The following is a 24,941-nucleotide window of genomic DNA, read 5'->3' as shown; positions in this document are numbered from 1 at the left end:
AAAATATTTGTGTATATATGTTGCAAGGTTTTTGAAGTTCCTTTACCCCAAAATTAGGCTGTTGATAAGTGTAGCTGTCCCCTCTTTCTCTAGTTCTGCCCACAGCTGGAAGCATTCCATTTTGGTGGTGACTTAACATGTCTTTATTGCTCAATTTTGTGGTATGAAGAAATAGATCATATGAGTTGTTTATCTAGTTCAGGTAAGAAAGTAATTATACATCTGAAAACTTAGATGTTAAACATATTCTTGGCCTAATGCAAATATTATTTCTATGTCCAAAACTTTTCATCACTAATCTTTTCAATCTCTGGAGTACAGCACAACGTGTACTTCTCTTCTTGTCATGCATCATTTCCAGACTTCCCATATGTGGTAGGAAGCTTGCCATTGTTTCATCACTTGAATTTATGTGACTGTTGTGGAGGACTTGGGTAAACTTTGGGGTTTGGGCTTTTTCTGGCCCTCCATCTTTAGGATTGCTAAATTTTGTGCTGTAACTTAGGAAGAGCAGCCCTTATGGTGTTTCAGGGGGCATATCCTGTAGCCAGTACAGTCTGTCAGAGCTTCTTACTGCTGATTTCATATACCAGAAAAAGCTTCTGCTGATGAATACACATATTGAACATGGAATCTGGATTTAGTCTTGAAATTCTCAAGGCTTGTTCATCATAAATTATACTTCTTGTCAAGTATATTTAGAAAGCCTTCAGTTAATGTGGTGAAGATTCCTAATGTGCAGTGACCATTTTCCCTCTCAAATGTGCCGACATAATTTGTTCTCCTATGAGCACTTCTTGTGTATAGTACTTGGGCAAAGTCAGTATTGTATACATCTGCTAGTAGTTGCTTATGTAAGAAATCAGTATGTATTACAGAGGGATAAAGTGCTCCAACTTGCACACTTGACACTTCTTAAGCAGGAGGAAAGTAAGGTCTGTTTACATTTTTTCTGATGTTAGGAAACTGATATCCTTAAGCATAAGGATTTCTGACTTTCAGTGATCTCAATCAAATTTGAGGTTTTGTCATGAACGATTACACTGGCACTCTTGAAAGTAATAATGATCAATTATATCTTGTCATAGTTCTGATTATGCATTATGTGGAAAAAGTATTTATTTTTTTAGTCTAGAACTTACTGCCGTTAATTTTTAATTAGGGTTATTTTGTGTCTTTCTCTCATGTATTCCCTAAAGAATTTTCTCTGGAATTGCAGTCAGGCTTTTCCCTGCCTGTGCCCTTTCTGAACACTCTTAGATTTATGAATATCAATGCCTTTAAAAGCCTTCCTTGTTATTTTGCCTCAGCTCTTTGCACCTTAGTAATGCTTTGAGTTTTATCTTTTGATCCAATTCTGTACGCTGGAAACTTTGGGCTGGATGAGAGTCTCTTGGTTGTTTGGCTGCAGTCATCAGAGATGTCATTTACGTGTGTGGCATGTGCTTGGTTGCTTCTGATGCATATTGTCCTGTTCATCAGTGCTCAATTTCCTCTGCAGTCCAGGTACTCAGAGTCTTCACGTCTTCTTGTCTAGCCACCATTAATTGTCTTGGGGGTTTGTGTATTTGCCTACTTGTACATAGGTCTAGTTTATAAAAAGGTTATAAACCTATGATGTATTCCTTTATATCTTACTCCTGAGAAACTTGGTTTATGCTAGCAAGATCATACTTCTAAAATATTTTCTAGGCATAACAAGCAGTAGTAAGAAATATTTTTTTCTATTCCATCTGCATCTTTGCAAAAACTTGATGGGGTAGTTATTTGCTCTTTGCATTTATGTTTTTCATAATCATTAATGAATCTGTTAGAATATGAAAGACAGGCCAAGGTTTTCAGCTCTTTGCTAGCATTTTTACTTCTATTTTGGTATTATATTCCTAAATGAGAGATTTCTGCTTAATTCAGGCAAGGATATAAGTATATTCCTGGAGAGCATTTATCTTGCGTGAATATAATTGCTAGTCTGGAAGACAAAATAATAATTGAGGTTTTTCTGAACTACTGTAACAAAATTGTATACAGTTTTAAGTTACTTATTAACCTGAATTGAGGTATTATCAAACGATGTAAATGTTAATAAACTTCAAAAGGAAATATTATAATTACTACATATTCAAGAAAATGAATCTTTTATGTTCCATATAATTGCCCATTTTAAGCTTACAGCACTGTTTAATAATCTAAGATTTCTTAGTAGTCTCTTGTAATATAAATTTTCAAAGTTCTATTCAAATTTCAAATAAATCACATCAACCTACTAGATTCTTTGTCTCCTTTGTCTCTTGTTTAACATGCTCAGGTGTTGCAGATGATAGATAAATATAATTGTTCATAAATAATACATTGGGATGAGAACAGTTCTCCCAGCTAGCCGGACTATGCCCCTGCCTACGGATGGATCCTGGGGTGAAATGGACTGTTCCATCCCACCCCCCAAAAGATGTATGGTTCACCCCGCACCTCTGTACCCTCCCCTAAAACATTAGTATATGCAACCCCGTTGGATATGCCTCATCCCAACCCACCTCGGAGCCCCTTGATAAGGAGGCTTTGAGGGGCCGCGTGGTCTCTTGGAACTTCCTCCCCTCTTGGAACCTCCTCCCCTCTCTTGGAGCTTCCCCTCTCCTTGAGCATCCTTCTGTCTCTCCCCTCCCCACCCTCTCAGGCTCGGCCACGTGCTGTGCCTGGGAGCATGAGGCAGAACCTTCTGCACCCCCAATAAACCTCTTTCCCCAAGAGCAAACTTCAGAGATCTCTGCCTCCATTCATCTACACCGTGCTGGAGCCTGCTATTTTCCACACTCAGGAATTTGAGTAGATTAGTGATGCATGGTTTTGCTTCACAGCAGCTGTGCTCAGTTGCCTTTATTGTATAACATCCATTGTGGGAGTTTGTTTCTATTTTTAGTTTTCATTTTAACATGCTTTTCTAATACCAAAGTCTGTCTCACGAGTTGACAGATTAGAAATTATCACTAATTAATATGTCTTGATCCAAGTAACTTCTTTTTACAGTGTCAGTATAAGATGCCACTAGTATTATGGAAACAATTTTTCTGTAGAAAATATAATGTGAAATGGGAAAGGGAAAAACATACTTGAATTTACAGAAGGGACTATATTGAAATGACAGAGTGCTGTGGTTAAGTAAGTCTGCTGCTAACTAGCAAATTTCATCTTGACCCAGTGCTGCAACATAGTGGATGCTTGAAGGGCAATTTCTTGCTGCAGATGTTGGTGACATTAGCAGCCACTCTTTTAAAAGCTGAGTTTGATAGTGACAAAATATCTTAGCTGACTGTAGTATTATCAATGTAGCATCCTGGAAAATTACAACAAAAAACCTCAAAATGAAGAGTTAACCAATAAAAGCAGAGTAACAAGAACAAGTCAGCATGTAGGTTTTCTGTTGTGGAGTTTTTTTCTTTTTTGCCTCCTTGAGCTTCAATGATAAGAGGTGTCTGGAATGTTGAAGATACAGCTATGGCTGAAAATCTATACAGAATAATCCAGATGTCAAATTAATTCATCTGGATTTGTGAAGACTTCATGGGTTAAGTGTTAGTGAAAGTATGCATGAGGTAACAAATAATTTGTGACTCCTAGTTGTTCCTTTGGTGAGTGGTAAAAAGGGAAGTTTGTGAATTGCTGTTAATGTGGGACAGACTCAGCTGGTTTGTGCTCATCATTGTCTCAGACTTTTCTAGCCTTAATGCAGACTGTTTCTTTAATGGTGGTTTAGGATACTTAATACTACAAGAAGAGTTTTTAAAAATTGGTGTCACTTGTATCTTGATGGCACTTTGGGAGTAGGGTGGAGCAAATTTTTATACCTCTTTCAATGAAAAGATGCAGTAGGTAAAAATTGCCTTTTTTTTACTGATAGAATTAACACTTATAGTTTTAAGTTTTTACAGAAGGAATGTTCTTCAAATTTAATATTTGAATGCTGTATTACATGAGGAGTGCTTGCCTGCTGTTGCATAACTTGCAAGATCTGTAGCTTCCTTCAACTTGTGCCACTAAGCATCTCTACTGTTGCTCTGCATCTGAATATTTAACCATCAGATACATTTCTCTTGCCTTAAGAGCTCTTTGTGCTTTTGACATCTAGAAAATGAATCATTGCTTGTGATTCTGGAAAACTCAGCATATTTCTGTAGAGACCTGGGAGAATGTTTGTTATCTACACATTTCAGTTTGTGTTGTATGTAAAAAATTAAGTCATAGTTGGGCTCTTTTCAGAGAGTTTTGTTTCACAGAGCTTACACCAGGTTATGCTGGCAAATGGGATCCAACCAGTGAACAATTCAGTTGAGCCTGCGAATACAAGCAATCACTTTATGAGCAATCACTTAGGAGTTAGATAATCCCTGAAAGTATCTTGGACAAGGCTTTTACCACAGAAATTACATATAAGAGGGGCAAAACTGGTACATGTGGATAAAAGTTAATGTTTCACATTTCTGTGTGAACCTTTATAAACAACTTTGAATTCCTTTTTACCCTTTTTATCTTGGTGTAGATTGAATATCTTTATTAAAATTTGTTGTATTTCATTATCAATTTGATTATAATTGAATAAGATATTTTTTATATTATAAATAATATTCTACCTCTTTAAGGTGGTAGAAAAAGTAGAAATTAATAGCTTGATGGTATTATTTGAAAGCTATTTAGTCATATCCAAACTACTGTCTTTGCAAAATTTTGCCTGGGGAAAAACTGTATTGCAAAGATATAAATCAAGGCAGTTTTATAAAGAAGATATTAATGCAATGTTGTAGGGTTGTTCTTGTAGGACAAGCAGGTCTCAGTGGTTGTTTTGCAGTGTTTGCCCTGTATTTCAAGGACAGAGCTTTTTAATATGCCCTAAAAATACATGTTTGCACATAAAATCAATTTTTTGCAGATCTTTTGCAATGGTGAAAATAAAGAAAAGCTGAATGTTTCTCTTTTATGTTTGGTTACTGGTAGGACTTTGTAAAATAGGCCATATTTGATTAACGATGGGTATGATATTGTAAAGGGCTTTGGAGAAATCCCATCTGTTCATCATCACCTGGGAAGTTAAACCTTTTCATGTATCGTTAAAAAAAAAAAAAAATTAGAGAAGCAGTGGAAGGAGGAAACAGCTGGCAAAGGTCAGACTGAACTAGCAACTGAATTTTAACAATTTACGGTAGGGTAGGGGGTTAGTTCTATTTCCATGCCTTTTGAACTGGCCTGGCCTGCATATTTTCTTTATTATCTCATAGTTTTAGAAAATACTAGTTTTCTTCTCCTTTTGATATTTCATTGTGACTTTGGGAGGAAATAATGAAGAAGGAAGTAATTTGTACGTTCATGAAGCAGCAGTGTTAACAATTCATATTTTCTGAAATGTTGCTATCTAGGAGCCAGGCATGGGAGCATCAGGCTTTCAGTAAATAAAATAAAGAAAGCAACCTGAGTGAGATCTGTCTTAGTTTAGTCTAGACAGTACTTTTCATGCCAAATGTTGTCGATCTTATTTCTGCTTGCTAGAGTTATTCTGATACATCACATTCTTTCTCTGGTTTATCAATCGAGAGCTTTCTTTTGCATGATAGCTGAAAATGTTCCTTCTTCCTCTGTAGTGCTCTTGTAACCTTATTACTATTTATCATATTGTTCGTTTCTTGAAGATGAATTTAGACATTTGTTTATCTGCCTGGTGTACACTTAAGCAATGGGAAGTTTTTGTCAAGGTTATTAAGCTAATGTCAGTTATATACCAAGATAATCAAAGCTGAGCATAATTGTTTAAGAAAAAGGGCCTAGACAAGTCTTAACTTTGGTTTTGTGCGATTATTGTAAGCAGATAACTTGGTGATTTAGATTAGGTGGTTTAGTCTGCATTGAAACAAAAATTTAACAACTTGCATATCATGAGGAAGTGTTTCCTTTTAAAGAATTGGATTGATAAAGTTTACAGCTTTCCTGTGTAGTACTGAGTAAGCCACTCTTAGAAAACAAAGCTGTCTTAGCAGTAATTTATTAACATTAATATTTAATACAAACTAAGTTATAATACCTGAGAAGGAAGGAAGAGGCAACTTTTGTAAATTCGAGTTTAGTGGTTAAGCTTTCAGCCTCCAACATATGGCATTCATGATTTTGGTGTGGTATGGTGTGTTGTTGCATTTTAAAAATTATTTTTTTTTTAAATATAATTTCAAGTGTTATGATGGATTTTAGTAGGTTGACAGTTGGACTTCAGTGTGGTTGGATATGTGGCAAGATAAAGGGTAAATACAAATAAAAGGACCTAATACGAAGAAACAAGGAAGGCCTGGTTGAACACGTGAAGATTGGGCCAGCCTTGGCTACAGTGACCAGGACATGGTGGAGCTCAGTACCTTACACGAAGGAAGAGGGGCAGCAATTAAGATTGCAACCCTGGACTTCCAGAGAGTTAACTTTAGCCTATTCAGGAACTTTTTTTTGACAAATATCATTGGAATGTGCCTTCAGGGAAGAAAGATCCAAGACAGTTGGATTCTTCCAGCAACTGGTCAATATTCAAGGATTTTTTTTTTTTTAGGACTCAAAAATGGTGCATCCTTATGAGCAAGAAATTGACCAAAATGGGCAAGAGACCTGCATGGATGAATATGGAACCCCTGTCAGTACCCCAGCACAAATGAGAGATGCACATGAGAAGGAAGCAGGGACAGAACACTTGAAACATAGGTAGAGGTGTTGTCAGATTATGCAGAAATGCAACAAGGAAGGCTGAGGCCCATCTGGAATTAAAAACCTGACCAAGGATATCAAGTACAGGAAGAAAATACATCAATAACAAATAGAAAATTAAGGAAAATGTGGGCCTGTTTTTAAATGAAGTGGGGACTCTGGTAATAGAGAATACAAAGAAGGCAGAATTACTGAATGCCTTCTTTCCATCAGTCTTCACTGACAAGACCAGACCTTAAAGGAATGGTGAAAGGAAGACTTCTGCTTCATCAAGAAGGCTTGGGTTAGAGATCACCTAGGCAAACTTAACATCAACAAGTCCATGGGCCATGATGGGATGCATCCATGAGGGCTGAGAGAGATGGCAGACATTATAGCTAGCCACTCATGGTCATCTTTGAAAGGTCATAGCAGTCAGAAGTGGTGCTTGAGGACTAGAAGAAAGCAAATGTCACCTCTGCCCTCAAAAAGGGCAAGAAGGAGTGCCTGGGTAACTACCTCACCTCAGTCTCTGGAAATGTAATGGAGCGCCTTGTTCTGAAGGCCATCTTTAACTGTGGCAGACCAGAAAGTGAGCAGGAATAGTCAGCATGGATTCACTAAAGGTAAATCATGCTCAACCAACCCAATTGTCTTCTACAGTGACAAAACTACCTGGATGGATGAGGGGAGAGGAGTGAATATTTTCTTCCTGGACTTCACCAAGCATTTCAACACTGTCTCTCACAACATCCTTATAGGCAAACTTGGGAGGTGCAGACTGGAGGAGCAGACAGTGAGGTGGTTTGAGAAATGGCTGAATGGCAGAAGACTTGACCAGGTTCCATACTGTTCACTCATTCATCAGTGAGTTGGATGAAGGGGTAGATGCCTCCTCAGCAAGTTCACCGATGACACAAAATTGGGAAAATATCTCTGGCTGATATCCCAGAGTGCTGTGCAGAAGGATCCTGACAGGCTAGAGGAGGGGCAGAGAAGAACTGCCCATCCTTTCTGAAGTTCAAAAGCAAATGAAGGGTCCTGTACCAGCACAGGCGGGGGGCTGACCTGCTGGAAAGCAGCTCTGTGGAGGAGGACCTGGGGGTCATAGTGAGCAACAAGCCATCCATGAGCCAGCAGTGTGTCCTTGTGGCCAAGAAGGCCAATGGAATCCTGGGTGCACTTGGAAGGGCACTGCCAGCAGCTCAAGGGAGGTGATCCTGCCCCTCTGCCCAGCCCTGGTGAGGCACATCTGGAGTGCCGAGTCCAGTCCTGGGCTCCTCAGGTCAAGAGAGATGGGGAGCTCTGGGTGCGGGTTTGAGGAGAGGGCAGCAAACGTATTTAGGGGACTGGTAATAAGAGATCATAAGGAAGACTTGCTTGAGCAGAAGTTGACCCCACCAATGGTCCCTTCCAACCTTAACCATTTTGGGATTCTGTAATGCTTTACAACTGATTATAACCTTGACAGAAAATGCTCAGCCACTTAAATGACAGCGTCTGTATTTAGTATTTTGATCTCTGCTGTTAAGTTCTACTTCTCCATTCAGTATAGACACTCTTCTGTGTGTAAAACCAGGAATGGATGTCCTTATGTGTAGGCATCAAATGGGATCCATTAGGGAAAAAGAGGTTGTACAGGAGTGATTGCAGTGATTCTTCGAAAAAATGAAATTCATATGTAAGCAGTACTGAAGGCAACAACTTTAGCTTTATCTCAGGCTGAGGGTTTCCCAGTCATACTTCTTATCAGACTGTTTTGAATTCCAAGCCTGACCTTCAATAGCAGTGAAGTCTCTCTTTTGATCTTCTGGTAGAAGCCCTAAAGACAACATAAAAAATACAGTATTTTCTCTTAGTCTGGCAAAAGGACTTCTAGTGAATGTAATGAGACTGTGTAAGTACTGTATTAGAAATATTGACTTGGAGACAGCCTGAGCAGTTATGTTTCTGTTCTACATGTGAGGCTTAGAATGTCACTATTAATGAATGCTCTTGTTAATTTGGATCAGTTTGAGAAAAAGAGCATCTGTGTAGAACAAAACCCCATTGTTTGTTCTATCCACAAATCCATTGGCTACAGCAGTTAGCAAGAATCTTGAATAACATGACCAAGGAGTTAGGCATTGCTTTGGAGATAGGGGCTGGCTTAGACTCCATATGTCAGAAAACAATGCAGTAGTCATCTAAGTTCTTAGCTGAAACTCTGCAGTCTCCTCTGTGGGGAAGGTGCTGACCAGCTGTCCTTTTTAATATAGGGTTCATGACTTATTCTCAGAGGACAGTTATTTACCCTGCAGAACTGTGGCTCTGACGGATGATGGTTTCAAATCCCATAACTTTTTTCCCTATTTCCTCCATTTTTGAAGACCAGAATAGTTACAGATCCTCAGCAGAGAATGAAGTAAAGGAGGCTTACAGCATTCCACTCTGTATGCCTTTATTTGAGCAAAGGATTATGTAGTCCTGATTGCCACTGTTATTAGGTTAGTAATTGATTCTACTCTCCAAGGAGTGTCTTGTCTGTACTAGCTATGGCTCCTTGAAGGTGTGTTATCAGTAAGGTTGTTATTTTTAAAGTGTGTTATTACTTGCTAGGTGATGGGATTCTTCAGCCTTGGGGCCCCAAAGCAGCTTGCAGTTTCACTGCATGTGGCTAAGAGCTGGCCAATCTGCTGCCTTATAAATTGCTGGAAGAGTGAAGGCCAGTTTGTTAGTGAAGAAATTATTCCTACTGCTGATGCTTGCTAAATAACCATGTGTTTTTTGATAGGGAGAGAAGGGAATTGTTATTGAAAGTTGGTAAGGCCTTGTGCAGTGACAAGCTAAGGTCATAGGGAGGAATGTAACCATATGAGTCAGGATTAACAGTCAGAGAATCCTGAGCTTGAAGGAATCTCCTTGTTCAGCAGGAAAGGAAAATGGCTTTGTTGTTAAGGGAGGCCATGTGGTTATGGGACACTTGTGGTTATAGGACATTTGTCAGAGATGTTCAATAGTGCAGGCAAAGACAAAGTGGACGGACAAAGCAATGTGACTCTGGGACACAAACCTTGTGATTAGGTGGGAAGCAGTCTGAAAAAGGGGAAGAGGAGTAGCACTTTGCTCTTTTGCTAGATATGAGATATGGTGAAGAGGGGAGTGATTTCTGGGAACAGAAGGGGAAGGGTTTAGGTTCTACTTAATATACCTTTGTAAGAAATGGAATAAGGTTTGCATGTCTCACTGCTTCTCTGACCTGCCTGGAAAGCTCTGTTTGTTAACAAATTTGTGCTGCATTTCATTTTGATCAGGGCTTTTCCCTGTTCATCCCTATTTTCTGAGCTGTCCATGATAATTCTCTTGCCATGTCAAAAAGAAAGTTAGTGTCATGGTTTGACACAGAAAAAGTATTTTCTTGGAAGGAAGAGGTCAATTTGAATATTGACCAATTGAAGATGGACACGCCTCTGAGAACACAGAGGGGTTAAAAGCAGAATTCCCAGGAGAACTCGCTCTCTTTGGTTCCGGTCAGGGCGCAGTGCAGCCTCTCCCCTGCCTGGCCGTGGCTGGGTGGGGAGGGGAAGGCCCATGGCCTGACTGAGGTGGGCCCAAGGGTGGAGGGGCTGGAACCGGGCTGGCCCCTGCAGATGGAAGGGTGGAGAAATCTGGGATGTCTCCGTTCCCCCCCAGAGTCTCTCTCTCTGGAGAGAGCAAGAAATAGCAGCAGCAGTTTTTATCAGCAGTTCATCATGGGGAAGGAGAAGAGCGGGGGGGCCACAAGGTGCCCAGCTGCCTGTGGGAGCTGGAGAATCTGGACAGAGAGCCAGCCAGGGAGTCGGGACTTTTAACCCTTCCTTGAGAAATGAATGCTTTATGAAATTTTTCCCCTCCTTGATTTGAATGAGAGGAAGAGAGATAGCTTGGACCCTGGGATGTTAGAAGGAGAAATTCTAGGTGGGAGGATATGACGGAGTGGTTTTTTGGCTGGACTTTTCCTTGTTAGCCATAGACTGAATCGATTTTTCTCCTCCAAGAGAGACTGTATTTTAGGAGGATGCCAGTGAGCCAAGAGACCTGCTTCAGCTGGGAAAAGACAGAAGTAGAGTGAACAGAGAAAAGTAGGGGGTTTGTGGTGGTGCCCCCTGTCCTCAAAGAAGGAGAAGATCTCTGTTCTTGGACCCTCAGCCCCAGGGGAAAATGAGGGGGGGACTGTGGTCCAAAAAAATGAAAAACTGAACTGTTGTTTTTTTCCCTCCTCTTGGCAGGGCATCCTTGAAAGGAAAAATCCTAAAAGCATCTGTCCATCCATGCATTGGTGGTGAGAGCACTGTGCATGGAAAGGAGAAGGGTCACCATGGCAAACTTTTCTCCGGGCAGTGCCATGTGTGACATGGAAACACAGGATGTGGAGCTGTGTTTCTTGGGGGGTCTGTGGCACAGGAGAGACTCTGTTCCCTCGATGGACTGAGTATCGATTGTCTGGAGGGTGGAAACCTGATTGAGGTCCAGATTGTGTCTCGCTGTGGTTTGTTGGAGTTGGGTGGTGGGAGGAGGAATGCAAGGAATGCTTTGCAAGGTTTTAATTTTGAGCTTTGTGTGGTTTTTTTTTCCTTTTTTTTTCCTTTTATAGTAGTAGCTTAATAAAATTTTCTTTCTGTTATTAAGCTTGGTCCTGCTTTGCTCTGTTCTCGATTTTATTTCACAGCATTCAATTGAGAGATTGCATTTTCATGGGGGCACTGGCATTGTGCCAGTGTCAAACCATGACAGTTATGTAATTCCTGTAGTCTTTCTTAGGTGTTTGAGCTGACAAGACAATGAGGGTGCTAAATGCTTGGAAAATTAGATGCTTACTTGTAAGGTAGCAGGTTTCCCAAGCTGCATTTTGAGAATTTGGAGTACAGTTGAATTTGTCTTCAATTTTTTACAAGTAATTTCTAAGTCTAATTTATTAATTCTTACATTGTTCTGTCTTTTCTATCTCTTTCCAAAACAGGATGATACCCCTTTCATCTCAGACATTAATGATGAATCTTCATCATGGCCAAACACAGGAATATGTGATTAAACCCAAATATTATCCAGTAAAAAAGGTGATTTCAGGAGAGCAGTCCACTGAGGGCTCATTACCACTGAGACTGGGCCAGGATCAACCTGCATCACCCTTGCGATGTGAGTACAAGTACAAAAAGCATACTGCCTTCTCTCCCGCAACAAAGCCCCCACTCCCTGATTTTTTAAGATCTTGACATTTTCTGCAGTAGCACTTGAAGACAGAGAAAGGTCAAAACAACTATACGTGAGAATTCTTAGATTAGCAAATGCTTCAATATTCAGCATTTTGTGGAGAAACAAAATGGATTTCGTGGATGAGAAAAAATATTGAACCTGATTCACTGTGGAAAATGTATCATTATTTCTAGATAATAGTTTTTTCTTCAGAAAAGGGTGCTTTGTGAATGCTTTGCTAGAATAGGCGCATCTATGAGTGTAGTCAGTGTCAGTATAATGGATACCTTTTTGGAAAGCTGGAGTTCAGGACTGTGGTTTCATTGGTGACTAATTTTCTCTATAATTTATTACGTGTATGAACTTCTGCACAGTATGGAGCTGCCTGAGAGTTTTTGCTTCATATTTATAAAAAAAAGATTGTGTAGGTGCCCAGCTTGTGGCCTTGGCTTATGCCCCATTGTGTGCAGAGCTTGAGGACAAGTTTTGGCTTAAGAGATTGAGTTTGATGAATTATGGATTAGGTATTACAGAACATCTGCTGGCTTGATTTGGAGAAAAGTTCTGCAGCTGAATAATGGACTGATTAACATTGAGACCTTAAGGTACTTGCAGTCTCCTGACAGACTTCCTTTGCTGTAGCACAAAGAATTAGATTCTGCTGAGGTTTTAGGGAAGAGCCTTTCCTTCTAAATCTTTAACTAGAATTCCTTTGTGTATGTTTGCATTTCTGTGTTGCGCATCTTTATGGTCTGTCCATTTACACTTAAATACAACTCCTTGCTTCCTTCAAGTATAAGTTTGTTGATGGTAAATGAGACTATTGGCTCTAATGGGAAGAACAGTGGGCAGCTGGAGGTCTTTCAAATAACATTTTCAGAGTGGTGAAGTATACTTCTTGAAAAGCACTATCTCCCTTTCTTAGAAGTTACAGAAATATTGATTTTTTTTTTTTTTTTAGTCACACTATCAATGTCAAGCAATAGTCTCTTTTGTAAATAAGATAATACTGCTTTTTTGCTTTTTTTCCAGTCAGCAGTTGTTTTCCTTCAAATAAAATATTAATGGCCACCAGGACTGGATTGTGACCATCTCTTCTGACTCTTACTTGTAAAAGAGTTTACAAATTCCAGGTTTATGGTTCTCCAGTATTTGGAGTGACTGTGCCAAGTTGGATTCTGACAAAAAAGAATCTTTCCTTTTGGTTCCCTTTTCCAGGCTGTTTATTCTATTCTAGTCTATCTTCAGTACACACAGTACTCACAAGTATCAAGCTGCCACTAAATTGATGGATTCTGTGAGGTTTTTTATTTTTCTTCTATGATAGCATAATGAGATGAGTATGCAGCTGTAAGACAAGGGAGCCAATGCTTCTGCCTCTCTAGCTAATTTGAGCCATACTGTTACTTACAGTGCTCTGAAGGACATGACTAAGAGAAGGACAACCAGGAGCTGAAGACAGGAGTGGTTTTTATCAAATTCTAAGAAGCCCCTTATTGAGCAGTGCATTAGTAAAACATTCTAGCCTTATTGAAAAGCTTAAGAGTCCTAAAACAGCCAGAGGACAAGTAGTAAAAAGAGATTCTATGGCCTGATAAGGTCAGCCATGACTTAAGTGTTGACTCAGAGGTAAAATGCAAGCTATTTGGATGGTGTCAAAATTTCTGATTCTGAGCTCTCTGTCAGCCTAAAAACACTGTCCCATTGCCTTTTTCACCTGTTTTCTACATCTGTGAGGTGGGAGTCGGTGACAGCAACTTCTGATGAAGCAGTTTAGATATCTGCTAGTACAGAGTGCAGTTCAAGCTGTATGTTGTTAGAGTCTAGCATTTTGTATTGCTGGCCTGAACAGGAGACCTAGAACTTGGTCAGCCATATCTGTTGGGGTTTTCTGGTTTCTGGAGGTGCTGGGATGAACTTGAAGATTAGAAGACTGCTTATTTTCATAAAAATTGAGTTCTAAATTCCAGTTGTCAATATTTTAATGTTAGGGATGTTTGAATTAACTACAGTGAGGTAAGATTAGGATGTGAATCTTTGTGTCAGGTGTTCTGTGATAACCACAAATATACAGTTCTTAGTCTTGTCTTGACCAGAGATGGACCCTGTGAATTAGCTCATGCTTATGGTTGATGTTCATTGTCTAGTTCATTTATGAGAGTAGTTGATGATCTCATGGTGCTTTGCCATTGCTTTTAAATGTATAATTTTATTTCATGGGACAGGCTCTCATTTCATTGAGCAGAGGATTTGGTAACGGCCATGTGGAGATACTTGAAAAGGAAGAGGGGGAAAATGTAATGATTTTATTAAATAGCAAAAGCCAGAAAGTTAGTACTGAATGCTTCATAACCTTTTATTTATGGTAACATTAAAGAATTATTTGTTTTTTTAAATGAGAAGAAATAGTATCCAGGCAATACTTGATAGCATGGCCCAAGAGTTCATACCTATCAATTAACACGGAGTGCAAAGCTACTCATTCTATTGGGTTTTTATGAGCATTTCTATGCATTTTACTTCAAAGTATTAACACTGTGCCAGAGACTGGCAATTGTGAAAAATGTACCCAGTAGAATAAACTTTTTTCTCTAGCTGTAGCTGGTTTTGATTTTTCTGAACTTATATAGATTCTTTCAATCCAGTGATATAAAATGGGTGGTCTGGAATAACTCTATTTGCAACCTGGTAGTTCATAAAACAGTAGGAAGATTTTTTTTTTTAGTAATTTAGTAATTCAGGTACATCTACCAGACATTTCCCACTAGTCCCTTAATGGCACTGTTAAATAGTAACCACTAATTATCTGAGCATGAATCCTCTAAATATCAGTGCTTGTATTCCTGGATTTATAAATGTAGTGCTGAAGAAAATTAGTTAAAGGAATTTGTGTGGTTTCTGTTGGTCTAAAATATATACGGTAGTAAACAAATTCTAAATGTAGTCTTTTTGGAACTCCTTTCAACATAGCTATTGTGAGAACTGCTTACTACAGCAGGAAGAGGCTAGGAAGTTCTCAATTTCACTCCATCCACTCCTGGTTGCTATATTTTTCAGCCTGAGATGTCTGTGGACTAGTGTTTAGTGGCATTGTGTGTTTTGCTCATTGAGCTGAAAACAGTGAAATTTCTGCTTCTGAAATCAGTTGTCTGGTGTTGCCTGCATCTGGAGGACAATTTTGTACACCCCCTCGCCAGGGTACAGTTCCTCATAAGCACAGTGATGATGCCACTACTTCCCTGTTGTAGAGGCATGTTGAGAAAATATATTAATTAGTGACTAAGGCAACTACAGAATGCACTTTGACAGCAGAAGAAAAACTCAAGAGTACTTTACCTACATCTGGAAGTGTATTATGTGAAGTAAATAAGGCATGTGTTTGTATAATGAACTTATCCCAAGGAAGAAGGGAGGATAAGAAAGAACATGAGACTAATCTCTCTATTCAGGAAGATAATGTGAGAAGTAAGTGAATTTTGCAATTGACGTTACATGTTAGGTTGATAAAATTAAGCACTACGGACAACTACTTTCTTCTAGGTAGATTGAATTGTTTAGATCTTCACCAAAATTCTTTATAAAATTCATTAAAGAGAACTTGTCTCTACTTTAGGTAGTAAATGAAAACATGTCTGGAATTTAAGTAGTAAAGGTTACATAAAGTTTAGTGAATTTGGGCTTGCAGCACTGTGTCTTAGTTGTATGTATTGTGGCTAGAAATTGGACAAATATGCCTGTATGGCTTTTGGACTATTAGGATCTGCTCATGGTTCTGTGGACAGCTCTTAAATTCTTGTGTAAGGCTGAAACAATATGAAAGTCGTGTAACTCCTCTAACTGTGGATGCATTATATTGCAGCATATTTTACATAAGTTTATACACATGAAATAAACTTAATGTGGAAGAAAAATGTCCCAGCACTTAAGAGTTCCGATGTGCAGAATACCCTGCTCCAAATTTGGCATAACAAGAGCTTTTCTATATTGGCAGCACAATATGCTTAGTGTAACTTAGTGAATCTCCTCTGTAAGTTTATATGTAATTACATATGCTGGCTTCACTGATGACTTCAGAGGTTGATTTGAGCAAATCCCAGGTGTCACTTTGAAATTCTAATTTAAACTACTTTTGAGGAATTGCCCCATTCTGACTTCATTAAATGACACTTCATAATAATAGTATTTCCCTGCCAGGAAGTATGGGTAAACAGCTGCAAAAGGCATAAATATTTTACTGCTTAAAAAAGTGCACACAGGGATATGATGTGTGTTGCATATAAATGTATCTGTATGATTTGACATTCTACCCAAGTTCAGACTTTGGAGGAAAAACTCCCTCTGGTCTTCACTGGGTCAGATACTCTTTCCACCATTCTTGATATTGCTTTGTGGAACTGCTCTTCATGAACAGCAAAATAATTCTCTCTGGCTTTTCTTAACTAGATCACTACATAGTGATCTTTGTAACTTGTGCCTCTCAATGTATTTATAGATATTAAATTACAGTGTTAGTATTCCCAGCTAGAAGTTTTGGTAAATTTGGAGATAAGGAGGCTCTTAAGGCCAAACTCTGAACAAGGTACAGCCAGCAGAATGAGGTGAATGAAACCAGAATGAGCACTTAGAAGACTAACATTAAGAAATAACTGAACAATTACAACATAGTCTTTTTGGGGGAATGCAGTCAAATTTGCTTCAGTCACTCCTGGCAACATTCATGTATTACTCCTAAAATTGTATATAGTAAGTTGCAAGAGAATGGGGTAAGTGCATAAATGTTGGGGACTTTCTTGTTTCATTTTCTCAAATGCATGTGTGTTCAAAGCCTGTCCTCTCATTCCAGAGGCAGAAGGGATTTTTAAAACATAAACTAAAAAGTTTAAGAAAAAATTTTGGTCTTGTCAGCATCAGGGTCAAACAGCACTGGGGCTTTTTCAAAGAACAATTTTAGTGTGAAGCATTATTTTCCTCTCTTCCATTTAAGAGCATTATTCTTCCTGCTATTGAACAGTATGGTGATTCATAACAGCCAGTTAAAGTTTACTTTGATTCCAGCAAGACTTGGAAACAACAGGATAAATTCTAGGTACAAATTGAGTTATGTAGATTCACATTAGTGCAGCTAACTAGCAAACCAAGCAGCAAATTTAGCTTGCTTTTTCCTCAAAAATAGAGTGACAAATTCTGAAAAAATAACTAACAAATGAATACAGTTTGTTTAGTAATTATAAAAGACTATAGACTTCTTTGAAAATCTTGGAGACAGAATAGCTCTGTATAAATGCAAGCTATTTCACTCAGTATACTGTTGCTCTAGGAATTCTAACAATACCCTTGCTAAGCTGTCTGTGATTGTTTTTGTATCCATAAAGGGCTCACAATTGAGGAGTCCAGAAAATCAGCATCCCCCCCCCAAAATGCACTGTATTTTTTCTCTTTGGACTCTGAAAAGATTTTATGGCCTGAGCTCATTAGAAAATAAATGTCTGCCTGACAGGCAAAGGCTGCTGGTGCTTTTATAGAAACTGTTTTAAATGTTGCATTCATCCAAAAATGAATTCTCATCTCTATGCTTTAAAATACAGAGACGGATGTACTACAGAATGAGGAAGAATGTTGGAAAACATGGTGATCTGGCAATCGGAATTAAAATCAGTTCAAAGCATGTAATTGCTGGGGGAAAATACAGACTGAGACAAATGCGTCTCAACTTCTGAGATGAAAGAGTATTGGCTCCAAAAGCAAAAATTTCTCAAGAAGATAAAAAGAGGTTGTCCAGAAAATTCTGTAGGGGAAAGCCTTTATGATGTTTTAAAAATGTTAATTTAGGTGGATATAGAGACCTATTGAACTCACACAATTAAACATTAAAAGTCCCTTAGCCTGGCTAACTCCAGAGTTGCTGTAATACAAGTTTTTGATATCGAGAATTGATTCCGATTGTTGCAAGTAGCTGAGTCTGGTTTTCTTCATAGGAGATATGAAAGTGCTCTTCTGTCAGTGCCATTGCCTATGCTAGAAAGAATGAACAAATGTAGACAAAAAAAATTACTGTAAGAAGGTTCATACCCTGTGAAGCTGAGATTTCAGAATCAGTGACATCCTTATGTCTGTTGTCATTTTTTCCCTCTTCTGAAAATTAGGGGGGAAAAAAAGATCTTGGCTTCATATACTGCTGAGAGAGAAGATTTTTAAATGATGATTCAGCATGCAGAGGTGGCTGTACTCATTTATAACTTAATTTCTTTATGTCCTGTCCTTTGTCACTGTTTACAGTTTGTTGACTTCCCTAGTGCTTTTTTGTTGTTTCCCTTCAGGAAATGAGATGTCATGTGGATATACTTTAGTAAGATAATATTAATTTAATTTTTATTCCCTATTCCTCCTGGAAATTATGAGCTCTTGCAATTTAGACTTTTTTCATTTGAAGGAGTTGTGTATGTTGGGAGGGGGAAACTCTCTCCAGAACTTATTTTCTTGATAAGTTATGTATTTTCTTGAGAAATGCTCTTCCAGCTTAAGATTTGTAATACTGTTTTCTAATATTTGTACTATTATTGTGAAAGAAGCCTAAATAATAACACTGGGGAAAAGGCATAATTTCAGATGAGTACTGAATTTAAGGTTGCAGTGAGCCTCATTCTTAGTGTATAAGACCGAATTCAGATCACCTCATGAAAGAGTCCTGTTGATAAAGTGGACAGTGGCATAGTATTTAGCTGATAATATTAAAGCTCCCATATGGTTGTAAGTTTGTGTGTAAAGATGTTGACTTCATTAGCAGACTGTGCATTGCAGCAGCTTTCATCAGTGGAAAATTGCTTGCGGTGGGCTGTAAAGTTACTGCTGCTTTATTACAGCCGAGATGAGGATTGTAACCCTAACCCTAGCTATGTGCCTCAGATACAGGTCTGTGTCTAAATGTGGCTTTTGGCATATCGCTCAAGTGAAAGCCTTTTGGCTCTAGGTATGCTTACATACCTAAGAAGCTGGATAATTTGAATAGAAGCTTAAAAAGCCTTGTTCACCTGAATGCTGTGCTTACAGCTGGAGTAGTATGCAGCCTCAAACCTGAAGCACTGATGTGAACTTGAGCATGAGATGCTTGAAGAACTTGAAGTTTTTTTTCAGGACAAGTACTTCACTCTGGGAAAGTTAGGCCATCTTGATGCTCATATTTTGTGTAATTAATATTTGAAATTGCAGCTGAAGCCCTTGACTGCCTGCCTATCCTTAGAAGTACACTCAGCTGAACTCTCCCACAGGATTAAGCTCCCTAAGACTGCTATATAGCATAGTGGTATCTGGAATCCAGCTGAAGTGAAGTCACATAGTTCTTCAAAGAAAAGTGTTTGAGCCTTAAACTAAGCAGTCTTGAACTAAGGATTTGAACTAAACAGTCTTAGGTCATCAGCATTTACTTCTGAATGGGTTGGGCACACTCCTCCTGTTCAACGTTCTGCTTGCTCCATGCAATCAATTTCTCTCATCCCTTGGAAAAGAGACCTAGGACTGATAAATGGTGTAACTCAAGGCTAAAATTTAGCTTTTTATCATCGTAACCATTTGTGGACCTAGTTTAAATATAATTTATTTAAACAAAATAAATGCAATACAGATTAAAATAATTATTGCCCAATAAGTTTATTGAAATGAGTTGAAGCCATTACATCAAACCACACTGCATGCTCTATTTGGATTGGTACCTTTTTCTGATCACTCTCAACTATGTGAAGGGAAATGATAGTTATGTATCTCATTACCAGGGAGAATGGCTGTAGTTTAAGATAGGATGTTCATTGCCTGAGGATTGTATATAAAGAATCCTTGTAGTGGTCAAAAAGACAAGGAAGAAAAAAGGTGATTCATAAACCTGTTGGCAGAGACCTCAGATTTCAAATCTGTGTGTGATTTGTACATTATAGGTTTCTACAGGACAAAATTGAATGTAATTTCTGTGAATTCCTCTCCTGCTCTAAAAGGCTGTGTCAGTGAGAAAATTTATCTGCACAGGGCTTGTGGCATGTAAACACAGTTAGGTCTTTCTAAACGATCTCAGCACTTGTGCCTGCATATGCTCCTTTGGTACTTTTAAGTGACGCCGTCCATAGAAAACACAAAAAACCTGTGTTGCAGATAGTAGAGAGCTTTTTGGGATTTGTCAAAATTAATAGAGGAAACCTACTTGAATGAAATAAGTGTTGCTGTAAATGACTTCAAACAGTACATTGTTCACACTCATCTCTATTTTAAACTGTGATTGAGATAATTGACGAGTGGATTCTTTGCCTCTCCTAGAATAGACTACTAAAAAATTGTAAATGTTTTGGAGGGTGGTGGGAGGTGGTGATGAGGAAGATAGTGGTATTCTCTGTTCTATTCCTTGACAGAGAGCAAGGAAGAGATTGTATCCCTTTGATAATCAGGAAGGGAAAAACACTTTCCCTATTTTCTTTTCAGTTACCTTCTTCCTTCCTGGAAGCTTCCTATCTAATGCTTCCTGGAAGCATCACATTTTCATTTGAAATTGTTTCTTTTCCTGTTTGTTAAGCATGCTGAAGAAGCAAGCAGAGCTTAAAAAGAGGGTAGAGAAACAAGAGTGAAATAGAAGCGGGAAGTCTGAGAGCTCAATTCTGACTGCAGGGAGAAGATTGTGGTAGGAGCTTCTGAGCAAGACAGGAGGAGGAAGTGATGTGAAGATGTAAAGACATGGCTAGTCAGAAATAGGTGTCTTGAGAAGTGTGTGTAATAGCAATAGTGGCAATAAGAATGGCAACAAAAATATCAGTGCATATCCCTCTTCAGTTACTGTCATATTAAGTAGTTGGGTCGTGTTTTGCTTTTTTGGAAGCCTTTTTAGTTTGCATCAAGACAGTGGAACTGAGTACTTGGAAAGTGATGAAATCAAAGGTTAAGCTGTAACAACTAATGAAATATATTTAACATCATACAAATGAAGCAAAAATATGAAGTACAGAAACAACAAAAAGTAGGAGTGCTAAACTAATTACATTTCAATAATGTGTTCCTATAGCTGTCTAGACATGTTAAATCAAGTACAGTTTGCCATGCTGTCATCTTGCTCACAGTGTTCGACTGGGTGGATGTGCACACATACACCTCACCTCATGCTGAACTGGGGGTGTACATGTAAGCATTAGAGAAGGCATTGGATCTTGGATGAAATAAATCTGGATCATCTTATTTTTAATTTCATTGTCATGTCTGATTTCTCCCAATGCTTGTGAAAAGAGAACTGGCTGTGAGATGACTTAGGGAACAGTAACCACATTTCTGGAAAGAGCAAAGGTAGACATTGCGTATTGAAGCCAAAAATGAAATTACTCAACAGCTGTGCCTTACCTTTATTTAATCCATGTAGTTTTCAGACTTGTTTGTGCTTGTGACTGTTACAGAATGATTAAGACTTATATTCTACATGATTTTTAGATGAGTGAGGTTTGAATGCAGATTTTACTCCTGTGCGCAGAGCAGAGTAAGGGTTGAGCTCAGTCCTGGTAAGGTTGTGCAGGGGTGTTCTATATTTGTTTTACTGGGATGATATCTGTATCAACAGATCGGAGAGGGATTTGTGAGATGTGTGCCCCTTTGGCCTATCCTGCAAATTGGTTCTGGATGTGAAGTATCAGTGCATTATTGGGAGACAAAAATAAATTAAAATCATAGAGGCATTTTAAGTAAAGCTGTGTTAAGTAATTCTGCTGCTCTCTACACCACTGCTCAGACCTCAGCTGCAGTATAATGTGGTTTTGGACAGGGTTTGTGAAGAAAAATTAGGACCAAGTGACTGGTATCAAAAGCAAAACAAAAAAGATGTAAATCTGCAAAATACAGGCTGCTAGACTGGCTGTTTAGATGGTTTTGGTCTGGTCAAAATGAGACTGAGGGAGATTGATGGCAGTGGTCTTCAAGTATGTTAGAAAATGATCCACAGATGAATAAAGTTTTGTTAAAGCTTGCTGTAGATAAAGCAGGACAATAGTTTGCTTGAGTTGCTACAGTGGAAATGTGGGTTACTTATTAGGAATACCTTTACAATAAGAGAGGCTGAAGTGCTGGAATAAGTTCTTAGGAGAGGCTGTGGAATCTGCATAATAGAAGGGGTTTGAGGACAATCTGGACAAATGTTTTGTTTAATGTTGCTGTTTTATCCTGGGAAAATGAAGATGGGGAGATCAAGTGATTTCTCAGAATCTCTTTCAGCCCTTTCTGTGCCTTTTAAAGCCTGTTTTTTGCTCAATGTGTAATCAAAAATTTAGGGAAAATCTGTCTCTGGCCTATATGTCAATCTACTGTGTCTTTATTTTTTTTTTTCTGTGTTTTTTTTTTTTTTCCTTTTTTAGTTCCTAACATTATAAATCTTCTAGATGATACTATTTCTAAGTTGTATGACAGCTAAGTTCAGCTTGTTCTGATCTTTGCAAACTAGGTTTTATTGTTGATTGGGTTTTTTAATTTTATTTTTAATTGATGACTAAGAGGTGACAAGACAGAACTTCCTCATATATAGTCAAAAGTGTAAAAAGGTCATTTGACAATAGTTCTAAGAGCTTAATTGTCTTACTTGTGTGGCTGGTTTTTATACAATGTCCTCTTTCCTTTTAGCTGAACAAGCATATCTAGTGTAAGGACTAAACCAGGTGGATTGGTGAAATAACCGGGATACACCTTTTTTAGGAAATAAGTAATTTCCTTCTGCTTCTTTTGTTGTGTTTTTTTTTTCTTTTTTTTCTTTTTTTTTTTTTTTGTTGGGTTTTTTTGTTGGTTTTTTTGTGGGTTTTTTTGGTTTTTTTTTGGTTGTTTGGTTTTGGTGGTTTTTTGGGGGGATTTTTTTGTGTCAGCATTTATCTAAGAAAAAAGACAGTGTTGGTCATCTAAGAAGTTAAAATGTTGAATCTGTTAGCTGTTTAAAAGCTAATTTGGTTTGATTTTAGGAGATTTAAATGATCTCCTCAGGCATCATGGTTATAATTTGAAAATGTGAAATAGCCTGAAATAATCTATTCTCATTGTGAAGAGAATGTAAGTTTAAAATAGATTCTTCAGGTCTGATAACACACTGTGTAGATAAACATATGAAAACATACTGGGAACAATGCAGAGGTAGAATGTAATGAAAAGAGAGTTGTGTATATCATTATTGGAGGTACTGATGGAATGCCTATAGTTCTGCTAGTTCTGTTTCCTTAGGATATTTACCTCAGGATGTTTGTCATAAGTGAAGGCATTAAAAAAAAAAAAAAAAAACAAAAAACAAGAAGAACAAAAACAAAAACAAAATCAAACAAACAAAATAAAAGAGAACAACAACCCCCACCCAAACTGGCTTCTTAAAATAGTTTTAGAAATGTGTGTACAAGGAGTATGGGAGATGTGTCCATAAGCTACTCTGTGTACCAGTGTACGCAGCTGGTAGAAGCTACTGCTTGTGAATTTTTTTTTTAATTGTGAATCCTTTTGGTTAGATCACTGTGAAGCACAAAACAATCATGAAAATAACATCAATGTTTTTGACACATTAAAATATTTTATTCTCTTTGCCCCTTGAGCTATGTAGCTATCTATTTAACTGAATACCAGTCCTGTTTTCACTATTGTTGCTAGCCTGTTGCCTTCCTGCAAAACAGGGACATACCACAAATCATCTGAGCTCCACTGCAGCTATTGAATACTGTCAGATTGTTGGAGCTGTGAGAGCAGCCATAAACCCAAGGAAAATAAGTGTTTATAGAATTTTTTCTCAGAAGAAACAAGTCTGAGTTGCATTACACAACAACTCAGGAGGTTGAGGAGGAATCCTTCCCCTTATACAGTTCTTTCCAGGCATGGCTGTGTAAGCTATTGTGGCCACTTGAACATAAAATCTAATACCTGCCCTGTCATAACTACTTCACCTTTTTTGCTAATGCAAAGGTAAAAAAAATGGCATAATGGATAGTGGGGGCAGAAAGGCTTCTATTAAGAAATCCTTTTGCTTGCATTTTCCAGTTCTCCTGCAGTTGTTGCTAAATCATAAATTTATCACAGCAGGAGTTTGCTGTGTTCATGATATCATAGTGACTTACAGAGATGGAAACAAATCACATGCATGTCATGCCAACTTTCAACTAAAATCTCATCACTTTACCAAGACATTTTTCTTTTTTTTTTTTTTAATCTGGCTCAATAGTTTTACAGATTTTGGAAATTATGGCTACATTCTTCCAGTGATCTCTTTTGACAAATGTATCACAGGGCTCTTAAGTACAAGAGAGCCTGGACTAGGAGGCAGGATGATGGCGCTGTTGGCTGAATCTCATTATGACTGTGGTGTCTGGCTGAGGGATGCAGTTTTATCCACTGTTAGTCATCTTGATTGTCTTGTCTTTACTGAAACAACAGTCTGTCTTTAGTTTGGCTGTTTTCTTCAGTATTTTTGCTATTTATTTGGTGTTTGCATCTTCTACTTTTGTTTTTTTATTAGGCTTTTTTGTTTATCTGGTCTCATATTTGTATTTTTTCAGTTTGCTGTTATACTTAGGAGCACAGTGAGGTGTTTCATTTGCACATGTTTAAAATTGGTCTAGATGAGTTTGATTTACATCTGTCTATATATGTATTAAAAAAAATTATTCCAGGTGTGTTGTTGCAGCACTATCAATTTTTTCCAAAAATGGATTTGAGGTAATCTAAGCTGCAGATTTTGTCATGCCTATGTCACAGTGGCATCATCAGTAGAGGTTCTGGAGTTTGAAGAAAATACTCCGTATGCTTAAAAATATACTGTCCTTTAATACGAGTTAGTCAAAAGAGCAAACTAAGTGTTTTTATAGTTTTCATAAATCTTAGACGAAGAAAATCTTCCCATGTCTAAAGAATATGAAGGTGTCTTTTTTCTGTCTCTTTGCAACTATCAAAACAGGAATAGCTGAGAATTTGCTTTATAGCAAAAATAACTAGCAGACAGCTAGATAAACACATTATGTGATGGTTTACCAACCAGCTGACAGGTTAAGCACAAAAGGTTG

General features: G+C 38.1%; 1 protein-coding gene across 11 annotated transcripts in view; it reads left to right on the top strand.

Annotated features, from left to right (window-relative positions):
* Positions 1-24,941, top strand: part of LTBP1 (latent transforming growth factor beta binding protein 1) — a 189,319-nt gene that overhangs the window by 38,243 nt on the left and 126,135 nt on the right. For all 11 annotated transcript variants that reach the window (XM_085576881.1, XM_085576884.1, XM_085576883.1 and 8 more), the window contains one exon: positions 11,681-11,856. In XM_085576881.1, coding sequence (XP_085433007.1) covers positions 11,681-11,856 — 176 coding nt within the window. The remainder of the gene's footprint in view (positions 1-11,680; positions 11,857-24,941) is intronic.

This window comes from Lonchura striata, chromosome 3, assembly GCF_050655825.1.
Source record: "Lonchura striata isolate lonStrDom1 chromosome 3, ASM5065582v1, whole genome shotgun sequence".
Lineage (NCBI taxonomy): Eukaryota > Metazoa > Chordata > Aves > Passeriformes > Estrildidae > Lonchura > Lonchura striata.
The sequence above is the reverse complement of the archived record's forward strand: the minus strand, read 5'-3'. Positions and strand labels throughout refer to the sequence as shown.